General features: G+C 42.9%; 1 protein-coding gene across 3 annotated transcripts in view; it reads left to right on the top strand.

The window, feature by feature from the left end:
• LOC131087102 (BEN domain-containing protein 5-like) overlaps nt 1-20,862 on the top strand; it is an 877,799-nt gene that overhangs the window by 663,142 nt on the left and 193,795 nt on the right. For all 3 annotated transcript variants that reach the window (XM_058030505.1, XM_058030504.1, XM_058030503.1), the window contains one exon: nt 10,179-10,268. In XM_058030505.1, the coding sequence (XP_057886488.1) occupies nt 10,179-10,268 (90 nt within the window). The remainder of the gene's footprint in view (nt 1-10,178; nt 10,269-20,862) is intronic.

The following is a 20,862-nucleotide window of genomic DNA, read 5'->3' as shown; positions in this document are numbered from 1 at the left end:
TATGGAAAAGGCTGCAAGATGTGATTTGGTGGCTGCGAAAATGACAGGTGAAGAGCAGGATGCCAGCCCTCCTCTGAGCTCCTGAACATGAGAATTGACCAGATCTGTGGTTTGCCTGCCTGTAGAAGGGTCAGTCAATTCTTCTGGAGTAGTTTATGGCCCAAGCAAAAGCTAGAATGATGTATTTAAAATTAAGTAATTTTAAAAAGATATAAACACCAAGGGAAGAAGCAAGTGACAAATAGAATGAAATTCAGCAAAAGAACCCACTGGCTAAATACCAAGAAAAACTCCTTCATGTTGAGAGAAAGGAATAATTTTCTACAGAAATTGGATGCTGACCAGATAAGAATGGTCTAGATGAGCCAAAAGGTCCTCCTCAGCTCACCTGTGAAAGGGCACACAGATATTCCAGTGCCTAACTTTGAGAGCTAGTGAATATCAAGCAGCAGGTGGGCAGCCTGAGTGACAAAAAATGATCTGCTACAGAAGCTGTGGCATGCAGTTCATCAGCCCCTCTTCTGTCCTCTGCTGCTTCACAGCATCTCCCACTTGACATTCCCATCTTTGACGTGTCCCATCCTTTAAATAAATGATGACTGAAAGTGATCCCCTTGAGCTTCAACTTGGAGCGTGTTTTTATTAATTTATTTCTCGCTGTGCTAGATTTCTCCCCTTCCACTTTTAAAGGCTCCTTTGACTTTAATTAAAATTCTCCATAGGCTTATTGCCTTGAGAGAGGGAATGTGAGTGTGTATAAATTGGTTTTAACAGTTTGCTGACTAGATAGGTTTTGCAAAGCTCTCACAGCCTTGCAGTGTGTGCCTAGTGCAGGCAACAAAATGTGTTTTCCCTTATGGCCCGTGCTGTATTGATTGACTGTGCCTCTGGAATTTATTGCTAACTAATGATGGGACAAAAAGGACAATTAGGATCGGTGGGCACTTGCGTGCACACGAAGTTAATGTGGTGCTTACAGGGATCTTTGAGAGGGATCACGTCTGTGAGAGGAGCTGTTCTCAGTTTGTTACAAGGCAGGGGGCTAAGGCAGCAGGTTGGCTGGGGAAGGAGAAGGTTTTATGTGCCCAGGTGGAATTTCAACATCTTTGCGATAATTGTTTTTGCAGCAGAGGGGAAATGTCATAAGCAGCATCTGAATAAGAATGGCAGCTTGCTTAATTGTTAGCCCTTAACGAGAATGGAAAGTGCCCTGCCTCCAAGCATGTATCTCACTGCTTCCTTTTGAATGAAAGGACAAGGGTGTGACAGGACTTTGTCCTGCCAGGCTCTGGGATTTATGATATATGTCCAGTATTCCTGGTGCACTTCTGTCTGAGGCCGTGTCTGTGACCCTTGCTGGTCTTGGAGTCAGGTGCCAGTGAATGGAGTGCATACACCTAAGCAAAGATGATTTAGGGCTGTCAACTCCTCCCAAGCCACAGACTCCCTGACATCATGTCCCTGTGATTAAAATCTGAGAAGAATCAATGAACAAAAGCAGGGGCCTGTGAGAAGGGGGCCTGTTCCACCCCATCTCTGCCACCCTGCTCACATTAAGAACAGGTTTCTCACCCTGATTTAAAGCCAATGTCTAACATGACAGTAAAGAAGGATTTGCTCCTGGCTGCCTTAGGGGTATGTGCACTTCAGCCCTGAGGGTTGTCTGCATCCCCCACCCTGCTGAAGTATTTCAAAATTTGAATTTGGGGCGTCAGACCTTCTACTGAGCATCTCAATTTTCGGTGCTGTGGGTTCGGGTCTGAATTCTGATTTCAGGCAAGCAATGAATATGAAAAGAGAAACAATTTACTGGTGTCTCTTTCTAGCCTGTGTGCTCAAGCCTCTCTCCAAACAGAGTGCTGGTGCTTCCCAGAGAGGTCAGTGTCACATTCTGAGGAGCATGGCTCTTCATGAATCTCATTTCAGCAGGTTGCTTTTTATTGACCACTAGCTCAGCTACTGAAGAGCTCAAAGTCATAGTTCAGTAAAAGCCAAAACCCCTTGCAAGAACACCCTGCATATCTTGCTTGGGATCGCTGCTTTCAAGGTTTTGTGCACTGAAGGTTTTATTCTTCCTAACCCTGTCAGCCCTTGTCCTTCTGCCCAGGGAGGGTCTGATGCAACACATAAATCAAAAAAAAATAATCATCTCCTGTGTCCTGTAATTGATCATGTCCTCACTTCTTTTCAATGGATGTCAGGAAGAATAAGAGAGCAGGGTTCATGTTGTTCAGGTCAGTGTCAAAAAGGTGGAACACAGGAGATGAATTGGTGACAGTGTTGGTTGTGTTGCTTCACTGCTCCCCCAGGTCTGAGACTTCAGCCCAGCAGGCTGAAACTTTGGCTGCTTTTCAGTTCTTTTCCTCACAGAAGGAGACCTGAGCAGGTCTCCAGCCTTGTCCACTCTTTCATGCTGCTCCAACTTTTTCTTTTTTCCTAATTCTCTTCTTGTTACACTTTTTGCCTGTTTCTTAAGTGAATAATATGAGAACTAGCCCCATTGAATGGAGGTTTTTTAGTTACAGCTTCCCAGAAACATCTGTCCCAATTTTTGCATGTTGTGTTGCAATTTGTTCCTTCCTTATTTTTTTATCCATTGGCCTTGAGAGGTTAGAGATGCTGGACTCACAGATTCTGGAGCTGAATCTCATGGCAGCTTTAAATCTCATTTTCAGTGCTGCCTTACTTGGAAAAATCCATGAAGAGCACAAGGATGTGGCTGTGCATCTCAAAGAAACTAGAAGAGTTTTGGGAATAGCTGTACAGGGACTCTCAATTCTTTTCTGAAGTGCACATGGTTTTGCTCAGTTTTTATATGGGAAAGCCTGAGCACTAAGGTTAATCACAAGCAAAGCCACAGCAAAACTGGAAAAGTAATCCAAAACAGATCAAAGGTGTCCTGGCTGCTCCTGTAACTGCTGGACTACTTTGTGAGGGGGGTGGTAATTCCCTCTTTTCTGCCTTGACTGAATTATTCTCTTATCTTTAAGTCCATGCATACTTACAGCAAACAAACACAGCCGTAGCCCTCTCCACTGGAGAGAGCTGATAGAGAGTTGCTTTTTAACAGGTCCTAACATCATCTTCTGAATCCCTGGATTTTAAGGACAAACTGAAAAAGTACCCGTGTAATGTAGTACTTCAGGTGGAAATGTCTTGCATCTGAATATTTTAGTTCCATCCCTTTGTAAAAAGGCTACTGGGATAGCAAGAATTCTAGAGGGATGATAGCTGTGAACAGAGAGAGCAAGAAAGATACCAGTTAGTATTGATTCCTTCCCAAAGGATGAAGTCTGCTTCCTCTGGGCCAGCTCCTGAGTGTTTCCATCTTCTCCTCACTGGTGAGGGGCTCACTGTGGATCTCAGTCAGCCTGTGGAATGGCTGAAGATCATTATTGCTGTCACTGGTGGTGACTGGAAAAGGGCTGCTGCATGTGTAAGATACTGCATTTCTATCTGATGTAAGATTTTTAGAGAGAGATAAATAGGATGTTTGGTTTATTCAGTTTGTAATTCATTGTCAACCACTGCAAGGAAAAATGAAGTGAGTACAGTAGATCAGAGTTCATGTATTCAAGTGCAGATGGGTGAGTTCTGAGTCAATGGCATTTAAGGAAATGGCACTGAAAGACACTCAAGTAAAATGAAGGCTTTAGCAAATCGTGTCTGGAATGTTTTTGTCTTGGTGTTTTTTTTTTCTTTTCCCTGCAGGTAAACTTTACTTTCTTGTTCTATATCATCTGAAGGACACATGCATTTTCTGGGATTTTGGGAATGATTTCTGGGGTTCTGGGATTAGACATCAAATTTAACAAGATGATGTATAGCTTTGAGGAGACACATTTGATGTACCACTTAGCCTTCCCATAATTTACTGCGTGCCTCCGCTCTCTGGAGGGCAAGAGGTTGATCTACACTCCAACCTGACTTTATAAATAGCAAAGCAGAAAAGGGAAAAAGAAAGCAGGCTGGGGACCTGCCTGCTAAACTGTTATGATATGACAGTGATGCAGGTAGGTGACATTAAATGCTACTGTCTGCATCCTTAATTGTGAGTTGTCATCACCTTGGCTGTTTGAGGACGAATAATGTGCTGCTCATATTCCAGATTTCTATTCTTATTCATAGGACTGTATGTTCCAACGTTCAAATGCATATGTATAATTTAAAAAAACAAAACCTCAGGTTTTTAGAGGTGTTTTTTGGAGGTTTTTTTTTTAGTGGAGATGAGGAGGAAGGGAAGATGTGAGTGTATCTTGACTGGTTTTGCGTGCATTTAATTTTCCTGCCTCAAAAGCGTAGTGAGCTGCCAGTATCAGAAAGCCCAAATGGAAAAATGGTTGCTTACAAGATGTAATGAAGATTAAAAACAAGCAAACGTGCCTGGGAGGTAAGGGGGCTCTTGCTCTGTAGGCATTTGCCATTTCTGATTTTGCAAATAGCTCTGCAGCGTCATTCGATCTGTGCTTCAGCATAATTTTACCAGGAGATATTTCTGGCCTTTTGCTTCACAGTCAGATCCCTTTGCTGGGCTATTACGTTGAAAATGCAGTCAAGTATTAACATCAAAACTGTTTATGTAACCTCCCACCCCATGGAACCCCTCCAGAACACCCTGCAACTGAGGCAGGGAAGGGGAAGGGATGAAAACCAAGAGCTGGGTGGAAATAGTGCCTGCTCTGAGATGTAAATAGGCCAATTCCTTTCAATAAAACGAAGTTAGGCTGTTGATATACACCTGTCTACTTAAACTGTGGTGGAACTTCACTCAGATGTATTCCAGCAGGGCTCCAGGCCATGAGGATGCACAAGGCATTGCTACAGAGGATTGAGAGGGAAGAGGAGGGAGGGACACAGCCACATCCAGGAGGAACATCACACAGCCACTGTGCTTTCAGACTCCTGGTGGCACTGACAAGTGTTGATATCTCTGTCAGCATCTGCCTGCAGAACACTGAGTCCTACTTTGCTACCTGCCCCTGTTTGTCCCAATGGGATGCTCACACATGGCAAAAGTCTAAAAGTTCCTTTTTCCTGTTTTCTGCTGAAATATATTTAATTTGCTTTGAGCAAGAGCAAACCCAAATCCCAGGGCCTCTGAATAAGGGGGAGTTATGGAGGGGGAATACAATTAATGTCTTAATCCTGTGTCACCCTTTCTTTGAGACACTGTGCTACATTAAATTGATTTTGCAAATGAAAGCTAAAACCTAAGCAAAAGCCACCAATCTATTTTGCCTAAAGATGATTTTAGTGCTCTTTATGTTCCCCTAAATGACAAACCAATTTGTTACCTGCCTACATAAACATTTGCCTATATTAGCCCCAGAAATGTTTTATTTTTATTAGCCCAAACTTTATCTTTTTATGAAGACACAGGGGCCCAATAAAATTAGTGTGCAAATATAATACCCAATTTGCATTTTTCCATGGTCAGCAGAAAAGCTGAGTAAAATCAATTTGATATTAGGTCAGCATATACATCAATAAAGCATACGCTCACACAGGACCATTGTAATGGTTCCTGTAATTTCTATGCTGCCAGAGTAAAGAGATTAAATAATATTAAATGCTCCAAAATAGCTTCTCTTTTAAGAGGAATGTAAAAAGAAAGGGAGACTTTGGCATAAAACGAGCAATAAAGGATAATAGTTGCACAATCTCCAACTTTAAAACATTGTGACAATGATCTCAGAGGCAGGCTTCCTGCAAAATGGCCCCAATTCAGCAGAGCTCTCATGCCAAAATTATGGTTAAGCACATTTTTGAGCACGACGCAAGTCCATCCAACAAATCATGTACTTAAGCACCTGACAGAGTCAAGGACAGAGCCTGAATGAACACCCAAAACTCGGAAGGTTTTGGATGCAGTTTTGAGCATTACAGGCAGGACCATTGCTGAGGAGATGGTCCTTGCACAAAGGAGACTGCTGAAAAAACCCCAGGCAGGACAGAGTGGAGGTGAGGGCAGTCCATCAGCTGTGAGGGTCCCCTGTAGCAGGGCTACCTCATCACAGACCTGGCCTTCCATGGCTTTTGCATGGGAGACAAAATGCTGCTGCCTCCCATTTCAGGTAAAACTGCATAGGAACGGGTGTCTGACTTCCACAACTTATATCCCAGTTTTTGCTCATCACTCTGTGGTACAAATGGCATCATTTCCACCTTCTGTCTCTCTTAGTTTCTTTGTTCTGCTGAAGCCAACTATAAGAAGGTGAGAAAGAAAATCTGACCCCACCGAGTCCAGTGGGATTCAGCAGTGACCAAAAACGCTGCTCCTTTGCACTCCTGCATTGCTGAGATGCACGTTCCTACCTGAAATGACATTCGTGGCCAGAAGGAGCAAAAATAAATGGGATTAGGTGCTTATCTGGTTTCTTAGGAAAAACCAGAGTGCAGTAAATGCTGCTTGGATTTGATTTGCTGGAGCAGGTTAATGTGGTGGGGATGAGGCACTTGGGGCCGGGCTGTTTTCAACACAGATGTTCCAGCTCTGCTGGGCACAGGCGAGCTGGTGTGGCACACAGGAGGGGAATGTAATAGAGCTGCTTTGATTTCCTCTGTGGAGTATTTAACTCACAGGGTTTTGAATAAAAACATGCTGGCAGCAGCCCACCTTGTAGTGCAAAGTACCTGAGACAGGATGACAATATGGAATTCATTTGCAGGGGATAACGTTCCATTAAAATGTACGTGGGTATTTAAATCAAATTGTTATTTGGCCATATGTTTGTCGGATGATGGATTCCCATGGACTGGAGCCTTCTGGTCTTCCAGAGATGACAAGATTTTTCTGGTACCTTTCTCAACTTTGAAGTCCTCTGCAAAGGAGTGAAATTCACTCCCAAGATCTCCTGACAGGCACCAGGCTAAAGGCTCTCTGAACCCAACTTCCAGGGTCAGACTTCTCATCCTGAGTGCTAATTTGTGAATTTGAATTATAAACTACATAATGACTGCAAGACCTAAAGAAGCCACAAATTTGCCATCTGATTCTGGTCTGGCAAGGTGGCAGAGAAGATCCTGGACGTTGAGGAGTGATGTTCTACCTCAGTTCTGTTATAGTACTTCATCTTGGTGGTGCAAATGGAATTCCATAAATTTAATATTTCTGCTTGAATGTTCTAGATACCTACCATTAAGCTGCTATATACAAATACTATCATTTTCATGTTTTTTATAGTAGCATAAAAATGAAAATTGAATGAAAATGGCTAAGTGAATTTCTTGCCTTGCCGTGAAGGTTTAGAATTCGATCTGACTCTCTCTCTCTTTGTAAGTAGAAAATCTTTTCTGTGCTGCTTTAGCTGCAGCAGCACAATAAAGCAACCAGGAGTGGAAATTGCTGTTTCCTGGGTGAGAGCTGAGGGAGTGCTGCCAGTGGGGTTAAGTGACTGGCTTGACATGCCAAAGCTTTAGAGGGGAAGGAACATGGGTTGAGGGCCAAGCAGCACAAGTGATGCTCAGAATGAGAGGTCTGAGCTGCTTGCTTGCAGCTCATTCAGTTTCTTTTCAGTGTGAAATTTGCTCGGTGTTTATTACTACTGTGGTTGCTGGGGAGCCAGAAGAGATGTTGAGATTAGTGTTGATTGTTCTGAATAGCATCTCAGATCTCCACAGCCTTGCTCTGGGGAATTCTCCTCTGAGTGGGTGAGGAGCAGGACACTGGGGTGTAACACACAGTGACAGATTGTTTAGGTCTCTCATAAATCAAGGCAAATATTATCCATGCTGATGATAGTGGTAGACTTCAAAGGGAAGAGAAAATGTTCATTTAAATCTTCAGTATATGTTCCAGAAAATAAAATGGAAAAGGAACCATTCCAGACATGTCTACTTTCCTTTCTTTCCAAAAAACCTGTTTCGTCAAAGAGTTTTGTTTCTAAGATTCACTGGTATGGTGTAGACAAGGGTAAAAGTGGTACCACAACAGATTTCTCTGCATTTCCACAAGTCTGAAAGCTGTGGCTGAATGGAGTGTGCCTTTCTGTCATTTTGCTTAAGCGCTTTTGGCATCTACTAAGCAAAGCTATACACTTCTAATCTTCTTAATTTTGATTGATCTTTTCAATCCTGAAGTAGAAAATAGGATGTATTTCTAATGTAACATTTAAATTAAAAAATGAAATTGTGTTTTCTGGTTGTTTAGTGGGTTAACCTTGGTTAGCAGCCAGATGCCCACACAGCTGCTCCCTCTTACCCAGGACAGGGGGAGAAAATAAAAAGGAAAGGCTCATGGGTCAAGAGAAAGACAAGGATATCATTTACTAATTGCCATTGGGGTAAAGCAGACTTGACTTGTGGGGATTTTAATTCATTGCCAATTAAAATAGACTTGCATAGTGAAAGTTATTGATCATAATAATGATTCTAATAAGTGTTATGAAGCATAAATAGCAACAATTTTGTAATTGAAAACAAAGCCAAAGCCACAAAACACCCCAAAGCAATCCTCTGTCCAAGAGGTTCCTGACAGTGCTGTTCCAGACCCAAAGCAGCCATGGTGCTGAGCATCACATCTGTGCTGTGCCACAGACCCTTTAATGCAATGCTGGTTTGCCAAGAGGGGAGGAAAACTCATGTCCTCTTGCTAAAGTGATCCCAACCCTTCTCCTTTTGTTCCCTAAAGTTGGTTTGGTGATTTATCTCCTTCCTCCCACACTACTTAATGCAAATTATGTGGGATGGTCAGCGACTCCTGGCTGATGTGGTTGTGTTCCTTTTTGCTGCCTCCCACTTTTCTTCTACTGAGAGAATTGACCCCACCAGCTGCAGGGTTTGGCAGAGACTTTCTTTCTTATATTTCTTTGCCTCTGGGGTTTAAAAACATCAGGGAATGGTGAAGCTGGTGTAAGAGAGAACAAATGGATGGCTGAGTTATAGGGAGAGCAGCTGCAGGACTTTGAGATGCTAAGGAAATAAAAGAAGAAACCTTCTTCAATTGTCTCCTGAGAATAGCAAAAAAATGTATTGATTATTCCTATGGTTCTGTAAGGTGTGATTTGCTCTGGGGAAAATGGAGCACTTCTAAGAATTTGGGAAATGAAAAAAAATTTAACTAAGGTATGGTCTTGAGGACTCACACTTCTTTGAAAATAAAAGTCTGACTTTGGATATGTGTGCAATAAATCTACCTAATTAAAAGAGGAAGAAAAAAAAATCCAAAAAAAAAAAAACCCAACAACTTGGGTTTAGTTTCCAGTCTGTAAACTTTTTACTTCAAAACAAAGATTTAAACTGTCTCTAGCAATTGGAGCCTGCTGTGTTTAGCATTACCCCTGCTGTGTGTGTTCAGGTTGAGATAAGCCATCTAACTGAGGTCCTGACCTCTTATAGTCTTTAAAATTCCCAGAACCCATTTTGCAAGAGCATAATTTTCATTTGCTATTTATTAAGTGCAGTCGCAGCACAAACAAAAGAAGGATCCTGGTTGACCCACGTAGTTTATAGCTAAAGCAGGTGGCCAAAGTGGTGTGGCTTCAAAACTGAGGGATTAACCCATGTTAAATTCAGCATAGTTGGGATCTAAATCTGTCTTCCACCTATCTGCAATTTGAAGGGGAAATGGCACATTTTCATGCCCTCACTGGAGAAGGTTCCTGGATTTAATCTTGGTCTCTTTTCTATACTTTTTTTAAAAACTTTTCTTTCAGTTAGAGCAGATGCAGTCCCAAACACTTAAAAGATTTTTAAAAAATCACCTCTAAATCCTCCAGAGCAAAGCCTAATAAATATAATTTGTAGCACTTTGCCATTGCCTGGCACTGTTAGGGCTTGGACCAAGTGCAATGCAAGGTGCAATTGGCTTTACCTCGACCGGAGCCCCAGTGCTGTTCCTGTGGCCCAGGGGGACATTTATCACGAGTGAGAGCACAATTACAGTGCAGTTAAACTCTCTGCAGTAAATCTTGGGCTTTAAAAAGAGACCTAAATTTGTTGTTGCAGGTTTGGCTGCATGTTATTATTCTTGCAGCCCTTGTGCCGTCTGGGAAGGAGACCTGGTGACGATGCCCCTTTGGTCAGGGATTGTGCTTGTTTATGATGTGTCACCAATTCTAATGAAAGGATGTGTTTTAAAAATTAACAATTGTTTGCTGTTACATCTGGGGCACAGTTTAATAATCTTAATTTCTTTTCTTTTTTTTTTTTTTTCCCTCTCTGTCCCCTTTCTGCTGCAGCAAACCTGCGTCCAGGGGCTGAACAGAAAGTGGTGTTCATCACAGCACGGGTCCATCCTGGGGAAACTCCCTCTTCCTTCGTCTGCCAAGGTGAGTGTGTGCCCCAAGGTGGCAGATGTGATGGGTCTGGTCTCCTGCTTGGTGGGGATAGCTTTAGCTCTGAAATGGGACGTGGCAGATTTTTCCACGGTGAGGATATCAGCAGAGTCTCTCATCTAATACCCAGCTGCTCATCTTCCTTGAGGCTGCAGGAATAGCTTGGCTCCAAGTCTTGTGAAGGTTTACTGAACTTGGACAGAGCTGGGCTCTGAAGCTTTTTTGGGAAGAATGAGACAGCCACACTCATTTGCAATATATTTGTGTAAAGGTCCTTTTCTTATGGCTTTTCCAGCCCATTTTGCTGGGGTTTATTCTGTTAACTGCTTATATTTTTTCTTGCTGTGTACCATCTCCAGCTTCTTTTCCATCACAAAGCAGTGACCCTAGCTTTCCAGTTGAATTCTAAGAGGCCTCTCTTTGTCTGAAGCTGCTGCTCTGAGGAACACAGCTCCCAGTGGCTGACAGCTGTTTCCTGCACAAAGCATTCCTGCTAAAAATAGAAAGCAAATTGCCCAGCTTGTATTTATAAAGAGTTGTAAATCTCTTGGCTCGTGGGTACAAATAAATAAATAACCCCGGCACGCCTTCATATAACTTCATTGTGCAGGCCTGAAATATTGTACTTATGCATGTGACCGTGTGCAGCAGTGAAGTGTTGATGGTGTAAATCAAAGCAGCTCCCCTGGAGCCAGGGCAATTTGGTAATTCACTGCAGCAGCTTGGACCTGGCCCTGCTGAGCCCATGAGCTGCATCAATCAAGCATATGCAGAGTTTATTATTATTGTTGTCTGCTCGTGGTGCCACAGGCTCCATTGACATGGGCCCTGCTGGTGCCCAAAGACCTCGGTGGGGAGGGTCTGGCACAGGTTCATGGTCTTCTCTGTGCGCTCCAAATCCTGGCAAGGGGCTGTGTTTGGCATCATTGAGGGAAAAGGGGCTATATTTGCTATCATTGAGGGAAAAGGTGCTGAGCAGCTGCCCCAGGACACTCTCCTTGCTGGCCTGGAGCAGCGAAGGTAAAGCCCTTCCTCTAATAAAACAATGCTTCAGACTGAGAGCAGGGAAACTCAGCGAGCTCCCCATCCCCTGCCGTGCCACAGTCAATGCAGGGCATTACAGCACACATGATGTTTGTTAATGAATATGGATTTTTAATTGGCTGCTTTGATTCTGTTTGTGGCTGCTGGCATAGCCCTGTGAAATGAAAGCTGAGGCATGCTGCTGAGGTGGTGCTTTGTAAATGATGTTATTTTATTTTGATAATGGAGAGTTTATTCAAAAGGGAAATAATCAGGAAAAAAAAAAAAAAGGATGTGTAAAAGCGTGTGGCATGCTTAGCCTGATGAAACAGCTAGATAGAAGTCATGCTCTGATTGTCTCATGGAAACTTTGTGCTTTGCAAGAAAAAAAGCCAAAAGCAAACAAAGAAAACACAAACAAATTAAAAAAAAAAAAAAAGCAGGAAATACAAGAAAAATAACAAGGCAATATCAATATATGAGTTTTGGAGAAGCACATCAGAAACTTGTGGCTGGGTTCCAGAGGCTCTGGGCTCTGCACTGAGCCCCTGCCCCGTGCAGGCAGAGCTGCCTCCTGTGCAGAATCAGCATCCACACAAGGGGAAATGTCAAACATTTCAAGGCCTTTGCAGCGTTGTTCCTAGCACTGCCAAATGTGAAACTGGGTGCTTGCTCCATCTTTGGAAACTTATGTGTGGGAGGATAAAAAGAAGGCATAAAAAAGATTCCTCTGGCAGTCAAGTTGAGGGCACACTTAGGAATTTTATTTCTGGAGTCTCAGGAAGGTTTTTGGCATAGTTAGGTGTTGCAGATTTTATATCCAGATGCCAGCTCAGTGCATATGGAACATGTCAGGACTATTTTTTTTCTTGGTGGAGAGATTTCTTCTTGAATGTTTGATGATGCTCACCACCTGGAGTATTAAGATCTGGAAACTGATCCCAAATATTCCTCAGGAGCATCTCATGGATGGAAGACCAGAACTGTGACTGCCCAAGCTTGGAGAATCAGTCCACAGGGGAATAGAGAATGAGCAAAAAGCTTTATATTTTTTGGTTTTCATTTTTTCCCATTGATCTTTGGTTTTAATTTGTTCAGTCACTGTCTTCTTTAAAGCCTGAAGATAATATCTGACTCCTTACTCCCTTTTCTACCTCTCTTTGAGCTGGCCAGTTCCTTTCCTGCCCTCTTTGGGCTGGTTTTTGCTGAGGGATTTTTAGCTGTGTACTCCAAACAGGAGATTCCTGGGACCTGGTAGAAACTACATATTACAGGCCCCATTTCTTTGGTTTTTAGTTTTTTGGGGTTTTTTTTTTTGATTTTTTTTTTGTTTGCCTTTTTTTTTTTTTGGGGGGGGGGGTTGGTGTGTGTGCATGTGCTTTTGGGTTTTTCTTGTTTGTTTTTTTGTTTGTTTGGACTTTTTTGTTTTTGACTAGTCAAGGCCCCTGAGAAGCAAGTTTTCTAGCTTTAATACATCATGAGATGCTTGTGCTCGTCTTTTAATCCTTTGTCCTCCACTTTAACCACATATTATGAATCTAAGCAAGGATTTTGTATTCCTGTGGGATTAAAAAATCTTGTCGTCTCTCTGTTCAAAATTGTTTCTCTGTCATTTTTCTTCATATTCTACTGTGAAGAATCCACTGAAAGCTGAGTTTTGGATACAAATGCCCTTCATTCCTGCAAATGTGCAGGTATTTTAAATTTGGATAGATATTTCTGTCACCTTCCAGCCGTGGAGTGCTTGCAGCAGTGGCAAGACCTCCTCAGAACCATCAGGCACCTCATCCAGCAGTCACAAAGAAATGCTGTAATATTTCACACATGCTGCAGCTGCCACAAAACCCTGGAGGGCCTCTTCACAAAAAGATGGATTAAGAACCTTTTGTTTCTGTTTTGGTCTTTTAGGAGTTAGTACAATGGTTCTCCTTTTTAGGAAGTTTTCCTGGTGGTTCCTAACTGCTTGTGGTGGAGCTCAGGGCTGGAAATGGAGACCCAGCCATCAGAGAGGATATTCAGAATATTCACATGAGTACCTTTCAATCCAAAGGTAGGGTGGCATTCTCCTGCTCAGATGGTGATGGTCACCATGAGCATTGATGTTTGCACCACTCCTAGGGATGAATAAGTAGGAGTAGGATCCAGGATTAAGAAGATTTGTTTTCATTTTGCTATTATAGACCATTTTTTAACCAACTGCTGGAATCACTGCTACTCCTGGAGGGCTTTTGTAGTGAGCACAAAGGAGTGGAAATTCATCTTACAGCCCAAACTCTTCTCTCTTGGCCTGTTCAGATTTCTGAGGGATTGTTCTGAAGTTGTGGGTTTAGATTATTTTCCTTTCTTAGATATTTTTCCTCATTTTTCTCCCTCATAGTATTTTCTTTTAAGAAAACGTGAGCTGTTTTCTCTTCCATACTTTACTGTAAAGGCAAATAAACTGACTCTTACAGATGTCAGGTAACAGTGTGCACTAGTAATCTGTGCAAGCCCCTACCCTCCAAACACTGACCATAAGGCAGCTTTCAAAAGGATTGGATTTTATCCAAGACTTGGCAATAGGGGTATTTTTAGCCCCCAATATTCTCAGAGTCTTATTTTCTTTCCTATGTTTGCTAGATTTTATATTCTTTGTGGGAGAAAAGCAACTGTCCCTCACTATTCACATCCATGGAAAGTTGTAGGAGACACTCCTACATTTAAGTTTATCCTGTATGCTCTGACTTTTGCCAGCAGTCAGTAATTCCAAGGTTAAACATGTCTAGATGCACCAGGACATTAATTTTACTCACTGATTTAGCATGTTCTATTAGTGGGATGCCAATTGTTGATTTTCCACCGTGGCACCCATCTTGCCATCTAAATGCAAAAATGAAAATTTGTACCCCAAGCGTCTAATAGGAATTTCCAGGCTGGGATGCCAGAATGGGAGCCCAGTGCAATACAGAAGGGAGAGGAATCCCATAACTGGGTTTGAAGTTGCTGAGCCTCTCAGGCTCAGTATAATTTAACCTGGAGCTGACCTTGAATCTTATGGGCTGAAAAGGGAACAGCCATTAAAGAGAAAATATAAGAAAAACAGACACCTGTGACTCTTTTCCATAAGAAACGGAGAAAAAATTACTTTTCAATAAATCTTTTTTTCTTTCTTTATAGCTGCTTAAATGAATGCTCTCCCTTGCTTCACCTTAAATCAGATGATACGAAATGGAAGAACAGATTGCACTGGGCAAGGTCTCTTGATTTTCTGTTTGCATCCTTTGTCTGTGTTTTTAACCCTCACCCTCTCGCCAGCAGAGGGCAGGGAAAAAAAATCTGAAAACTTGTACAAATTTTGATTCTAAGTTTGAAGCATGGAATAGCAGGGAACAGACTGCCTGAAAACAAGTCTCCCAGCAGCTGTCTCTCCAGTCCTGATGTTGCACTATAACTCACTGGGCTGGTGGGTAATTGAACTTGCTCTCTGTGTCAGGTGCTCCAGGTGCTAGGAAGGATTAAACTCCTGGACAGATTCCAAAGTGGCCTCTTAAAACTGTTTTCTAGTTCATTTTGTGGAGGCAGTGCCTTCAAATCCTTTGAATTTGATCCTTCAGGAAACCTGAGGGAGTTGGTAGGAGAGTGAAGTTGCTAAAATACAATAAATGTGACTTGGGTGGGTTTTTTGGTTGTGTTATGGGGTTTGTTTTGTTTTGTTATTTGGGATTTGTGTTTTATATTTCTTGTGGGAAACAGTCATAAGCATGAGAAGGATCCTTGTGAAGCCTGTTTCTTCTACTTGGAATTTTACCCAAACTCTGTCTTTTCTTATGAAGAAAGAGGAGGAATATACTGTCAGGGTTAAAAGCTGCTCTTCTGTTTCTTTTATTAAGCATAAATCTTTTGAGCATTAGGACATAAGTGATAGTAACTGAAGGCCAGGACATGTTTTATATAAAAGTGCAAATTCAGCCTTTACCTGTGAAAAGAGCCTTTCTGAAGGAGCAGAGGTGATGACCTTGCTTAGCTGTCTCCAGGGTATAAATTCCTCCTAAGGGAAATAAACTGAGTTCTGTAGCCATTGGTGTAAGATGCTTTTGGGAACAGCAGCTGCACTGCAGAAGAAAGCAGTGCCCCTAGAAATCCGTGTGGTGGCAATGGTTGGGTCCTCAGAAGCTTGGGGACATCATCTGCCAGATTTCCATCAGACTGAAGGTGCACCTGAATAAATGCATGGCTTGCATCTCACTTGATCTGTTTTATTCTTCTGTCTAGCAAGCCAATTCATCTTCATTTCCAAGCTATGTTTCCTACCAGAGGAGGAAAGAAAATACCATTCCACAGGGGATAGGAATCCTGTAATTGCATGTTTGTTGTATTACTGTCAAGTCTCACTTCTGCCTTCTCTGCCAAATGAAAGAGAATGGAAGCAAACACTTCTGCTGTCCTGGCTACTTCTAGGCTCCAAGTGAATGGAATGCATATGTATAAAGGCTTAGTGTGCAATTCCTCTTTGGATGTGTCTGTAAGGCATCTCTGGGTGCAGGAGGGTTTCTGCCATGGCCAGGCAGCCAAGGAATGGGTACTCTCTGGTTCAGGAATGCTTTTTTGGGAGCCTTTTCCAGTGTTCCTCTTCGTGGCTGCATTGCTAGGACTGAAGAGAACTGAGCAACACAGAAGCTCCACTTTAAGGGTATTTTTTTATACTTTCTTGCCACCCTACCCTTTGAGGTATAAAGACACAAAACTTCCATTCCCTTTCAATATTTTTGACATCCTATGAAAATCTTTTCTGGCTTCAGTCCATAGGAAAGTGCATCCCCTAGAGCAGAGTTCTACCCTTGAGGTGACTGCTCTTGGTCAAAGGAAGAGTAGAATCTTTCCATGAATTAATGGTGTTCTGCATCCAGACAGTGACATGCACAAGTTGTGTCAAGAGAGGATGGCAATGGGAACACTCCCGTGCTTTCAGGAGGATGGGAACACTGCTCTGCTTTCAGGAGGATGGGAATATTCCTATGCTTTCAGGAGCAGCTCACCTCTTAGGAGCAGTGATGGAATGTGGTGAGCAGGAGCTGCAGTTCATGGGCTCTTTTACAGGAGTCCAGGAAACCAAATGATGAGAAGCAAACAAAGGCAGCAGAATCCAACAGCCCAACCATAAAATGAGCTGCAGGACTCTCTTAAGGTTGTTAAATTGCATTCATCCTTCCCACCAAGATTTTTTTCTTCGAGTGCATAGCTCCTAAGCTTTAATACAAAGGGAAACACACTCTCCCTGGCTTCTAAAGCAACATGAAAATCACTATTGTCTGTCCCTAGTAAATCTCCTGGATGAGATTTTAGTGTGAAGTATCCCAGGAGAGAGAGGTTGTTCTGAGAATACTAAAGCATCCATGTTGGAGTAAGGGAAATAAAAGCTCCTTTTCAAGTTGTGTTGTTGCAAATAGATTGTTAGAGGGATTCCTAACACCCAGTGTGACATTGGCTTATACAAGGTACCACAGACTTTGAATCAAATCACTGTGGTGTCAGGCAGGTGTGAGAGGTTATACACCTGGGTTCCAGAACTGGAGGAAATTTATGATGATTTAAATTCCTCAGGCTGTGGAGTCATGTGATTTACACCTTTACAAGGTGTTTTCTGGAACTCCTGCACAGAGAGAAGGTGAGATGGTGGCAGGGTGTGGAGGTGGACAATGCATGAGCTGGATGTTCATGTTTGCAACTGCAGAGGAACCCCAGAATTGTGGAAACCTGAGCTTTCCCTGAGGAAGAAGCTGTGTCATCTGTGGCTGAGACATCTCTCCCCACCAGCAGCAGAGGCTGCTGTCCCAGCTCTTCTGTTCAATCTGCAGCAGCAGGAACAGAAAGCTGGGCTGCTCAGGCAGGCTCACCCCTGTGTGCTCATCCCTCTGCTCCCAGTAACTCCTCAGCCCTGGGACAGCAAGGTCAGCTGTGCCTCTGCAGCTCAGAAATGTCAAAAGTGGCTTTGTTTGATTTGGTTTGCCCTTTGCCCAGAGCTTTGACTAGCTCTGCTTAACTAATCCTCTTTGGGAGAATCACAGAGCTAAAGGAGCCCTTGGTCTTCAAGGGGGAGCATTGAGAAAGGCTTTCGCTGTAGAACAACAGGCAAATTTATTTTGTCTCCATGTGAGATTGCCCAATTAATCTCCTGAACATCCTGGTTTTGCAATGTTTCTTGACTGCTCATACTTTTGGATAACATAGGTTAAAGATAATTTCCTCCCAGCCCTACCAACCTCCCTCTAGGGCAAAGCACATCACATTTGCACACACTGGGGCACATTGCTGATGTCTGAGGACAGGAAAAAGAGAAAATACTGATTACCTGGGCTTCATGATGACTTGGCTTTCCTTAATATCACCTGGTTTTCCCACTAAAAATCAGTCTGAGTGGATTCTGAAGGTGCTTAAATATGTCTGCCTAGTTATCAGGGTCCTTTTCTGTGCTTATTGCTCTGTATGGCCATGGGCAGCCAGTCCTACACTTTTAGGGAGCAGTATTGCTCCAGAAACAGATCTTCTCAGGGCCAAGGCATGAAATAAATATGCAAAACTCAGGACAAAGATGTAAAATCCACAGGAGGTTCAGGGTTGTCTTTAGACCTCAATTTCATGACTCTGTTAATGGCAAAGCAAGGGCTCTGATAAGTGACCATCACTGCCATCAAGGAACCAAGACTGAGATGAGCCCTTTCAGTCAGTGCAGTAGTGTGTGAGAGCTGTGCTGATCAAATTGCAGGTCAGCATTCACAATTAGGAATCTCTTCTAGTTTTTATAATTTAAGCCCTTTCCATTCTCCTCCAGCAGTGCCCTGGCTCTTCCTCACAACTGATACTCATCTTGCTGGTCTATTGTTTCCAGCTTTGTCTTCTGACCCTTTGTTCTTTGCCTGCCCTGGCTGGGTTCAGCTGAATTGATTTTTTTGGGGGGTTGTTTTCATTTTGTTTTCAGTCCTTTTCTCTCGAGGTGCCCTGCACTTACCTTCCTGCTCCTCCTGCTTTGCTCTCAGGAGCCAGCCCTGATGAGTGACTGAGACTTGGCCGCTGCAAACTTTCCTTTGACCCCAGGGCACTGGGATTAAACTTTCCCTCTGCCCCTGCACAGATTACTCACAAGCTCGTCAGTGCCTAAACATTGTGCACATGTTTATGAGAGCCATGGCTTCTCCAGCTTACAGAGAAAAGGCTGCAAAGCCTGTCTGGAGGGCAAGGAGAAGGCACTTGGGATAAAAGCAGACAACAGCCCTGTAGAGATTGGCTTTGGCTTTGCTCTTTCAGTGCAGGCTGAGGCTTCTCTGCACTCTGGGCATGGAAGGAAAGGGTAATGGGGCACATTCATTGCCAGCTCTGCTTAATTTCACCTAAGAATAAATGTAGGCACAAATTGCTTTGCTGGGACCCTGATGCAGGGGGAAACTTCTGTTAAACACTTTGTAGGCAGGAAGGGTAAATTTAGGGGAGTTTTGAACAATGGAAAAGGGCTCTGTAAAATGTCACTCTGGCCAGGAAGGTTGGTTCCCTAGTGACTGGTGTCACCCCTAAGTGGCAATTTCCAGATGTGCCCCATAGTGTTAGTTCAAAGGTCAAATTACTTATTACATGTTCCACAAATGGTAACGCACTCCTGGTGTCTGTGTTATGATTTGGAGGTTATGGCATTAGTCTTTGCTGCTGCTAAATTTACAAGATAATTGGACATGGATGAAAAATAATTAATTTGTATTTTTTTTTCTAATGCCACAGGTTTTCAAAGAGTGCTTTGTTACAAATTTAATACAAGCTCACTAATTTTTCTCCTATTTTCCCTTTCTCTTTTTTTTTGTTCCTCTATTTTTTTGTTACTTTATCACTGATGGGAAAAAAATGTGGTGGGGAAGGGAAAGAACAAAGAAAGCCAAAGATCTGTGGTCAGTTAAAAGAAGAGGTAAGGAAAAGTCTGCAGGTCTCCTTATGTGATATTTTGTTCAAAATTATAAAAGTTTACTCCAAAATTTTCAGCCAGTGGAACAGTGTGTAGGCAAAATGTTATAAAGATGGATGTGGTCTATATTATTGGCAAGCAGAAGCCAAATCTTTGGGTGACTACAGAACAAGTGTGACACAGGCAATGACAACAGGGCAAGTTCTGGTTCTGCATGGCCTCCACCTACACAAAAGGAGCATCACTGAGCATTTTCAATTTTTGTAGTGATTAAAGTTTGACTGCTGCTGTGACTTTAGTACAACACTGATCAGCTTCATGTCCTGTTCCCTTAGAAACACTTGGGCTTGGTGTCACAGCAGCAAAGGGAGAGCAGGAGGGTGCCTAATTCCAGGTACAGGAGAAGCCATTCAGCCTCAGTGAGCTTCACCTGCCCTCCATCAAACGGGACATGATCTGTCAGAGAGTCAGGAGTAGAACTGGAAAATGCTGTGATCCAGCCTTGGTCCAGGTGCCGTCTTTCAAAGCCTGGGTGTGTCTCTCATTCCTGGGGAGAGGCAGGGAACAGAGCTGGAAACCTGTTGGAACTGCACCCCTAATTCCCTGCAGTAATTCCCTGCCCTGGGGACAGCAGATGACTGGGATCTCAGTTTGCCCAGTGTGTTCTGTGGCTCCTCTCCCTTCTGAAATCTGGCTCCTTCATGCAGCAAGAGTGGCTGTTTATTAAACTTAAGTTTACCTTTAAGACCTTTAAATTCTGTTCAAGGTAGAAAGTTAGAAAGTCCTCACCCCTGGTCACATGTGAACTCTGATTTTTCTTCCTGGCACTGCTCCCAGTGGCCAAGGAAATGAGGGAAAGAGCACCTTGACATCAGCTGGTGTGGTCACAGTGCTGCCAGATTTCAAACCCATCCTTGCAAAGTGCTTGGGGAGAGCTTCTGTCTGGAGCTTGCTGGCACTTGAGATTTCATTTGCATCTGAGGCAGACTGTGAATGTAGAGTGCATTAGAACATTTCCACAGCAATTCTTAGTCTGGAATGAGAGCATCTTATGCCTTCTCAGTTTAATATGCTTCAAAGTTGATTTTGCAATAAGACTGTCTCCAAACAGAATTCTTTAGGAAATAGTGGGGCTTTTTTAGCTGCTTCTTCCTAATACAACAACAACAAACCCCCTCAATCCTTGGAGGCCTCCTGAAAGTTATATCCCTCTGACTTTTCTCCCTCATACTTCTCAGATGCAAACATATACTTTTATACCCTCCTGGAGAATTTCACTTCTTTACAAGGAGAGATGCTTGTGGTGGTCCTAGTCATGTGAGGAAATGTTGCTGATTATTCCCTTTCCAGTGCTAATTACCATTACCTTTAGGATCTGCAATGCATCTTCATTTTCACAGCAACATTTGCTCTGGAGTGGAGGAAGGGGCTTATGCCACATTCTGTTGCTTAACAGCCAGGAGCACACCTGCACTGACAGAGAGTGACCCTAATTTATTTCTGTGGAGCTTTTCCTTGACTGGATGTCATGCAGTGTAAATAAAAGAACAGATCCATCTCCAGCAATGAGGGGCAGAGCAGAGCTTTTGCAATTTCTTTCTTCATGTAGAGACATGGTCATTACTTTTTTTATTCTTCTAT

The sequence above is a fragment of the Melospiza georgiana genome, chromosome 9, assembly GCF_028018845.1.
Source record: "Melospiza georgiana isolate bMelGeo1 chromosome 9, bMelGeo1.pri, whole genome shotgun sequence".
Lineage (NCBI taxonomy): Eukaryota > Metazoa > Chordata > Aves > Passeriformes > Passerellidae > Melospiza > Melospiza georgiana.
The sequence above is the reverse complement of the archived record's forward strand: the minus strand, read 5'-3'. Positions and strand labels throughout refer to the sequence as shown.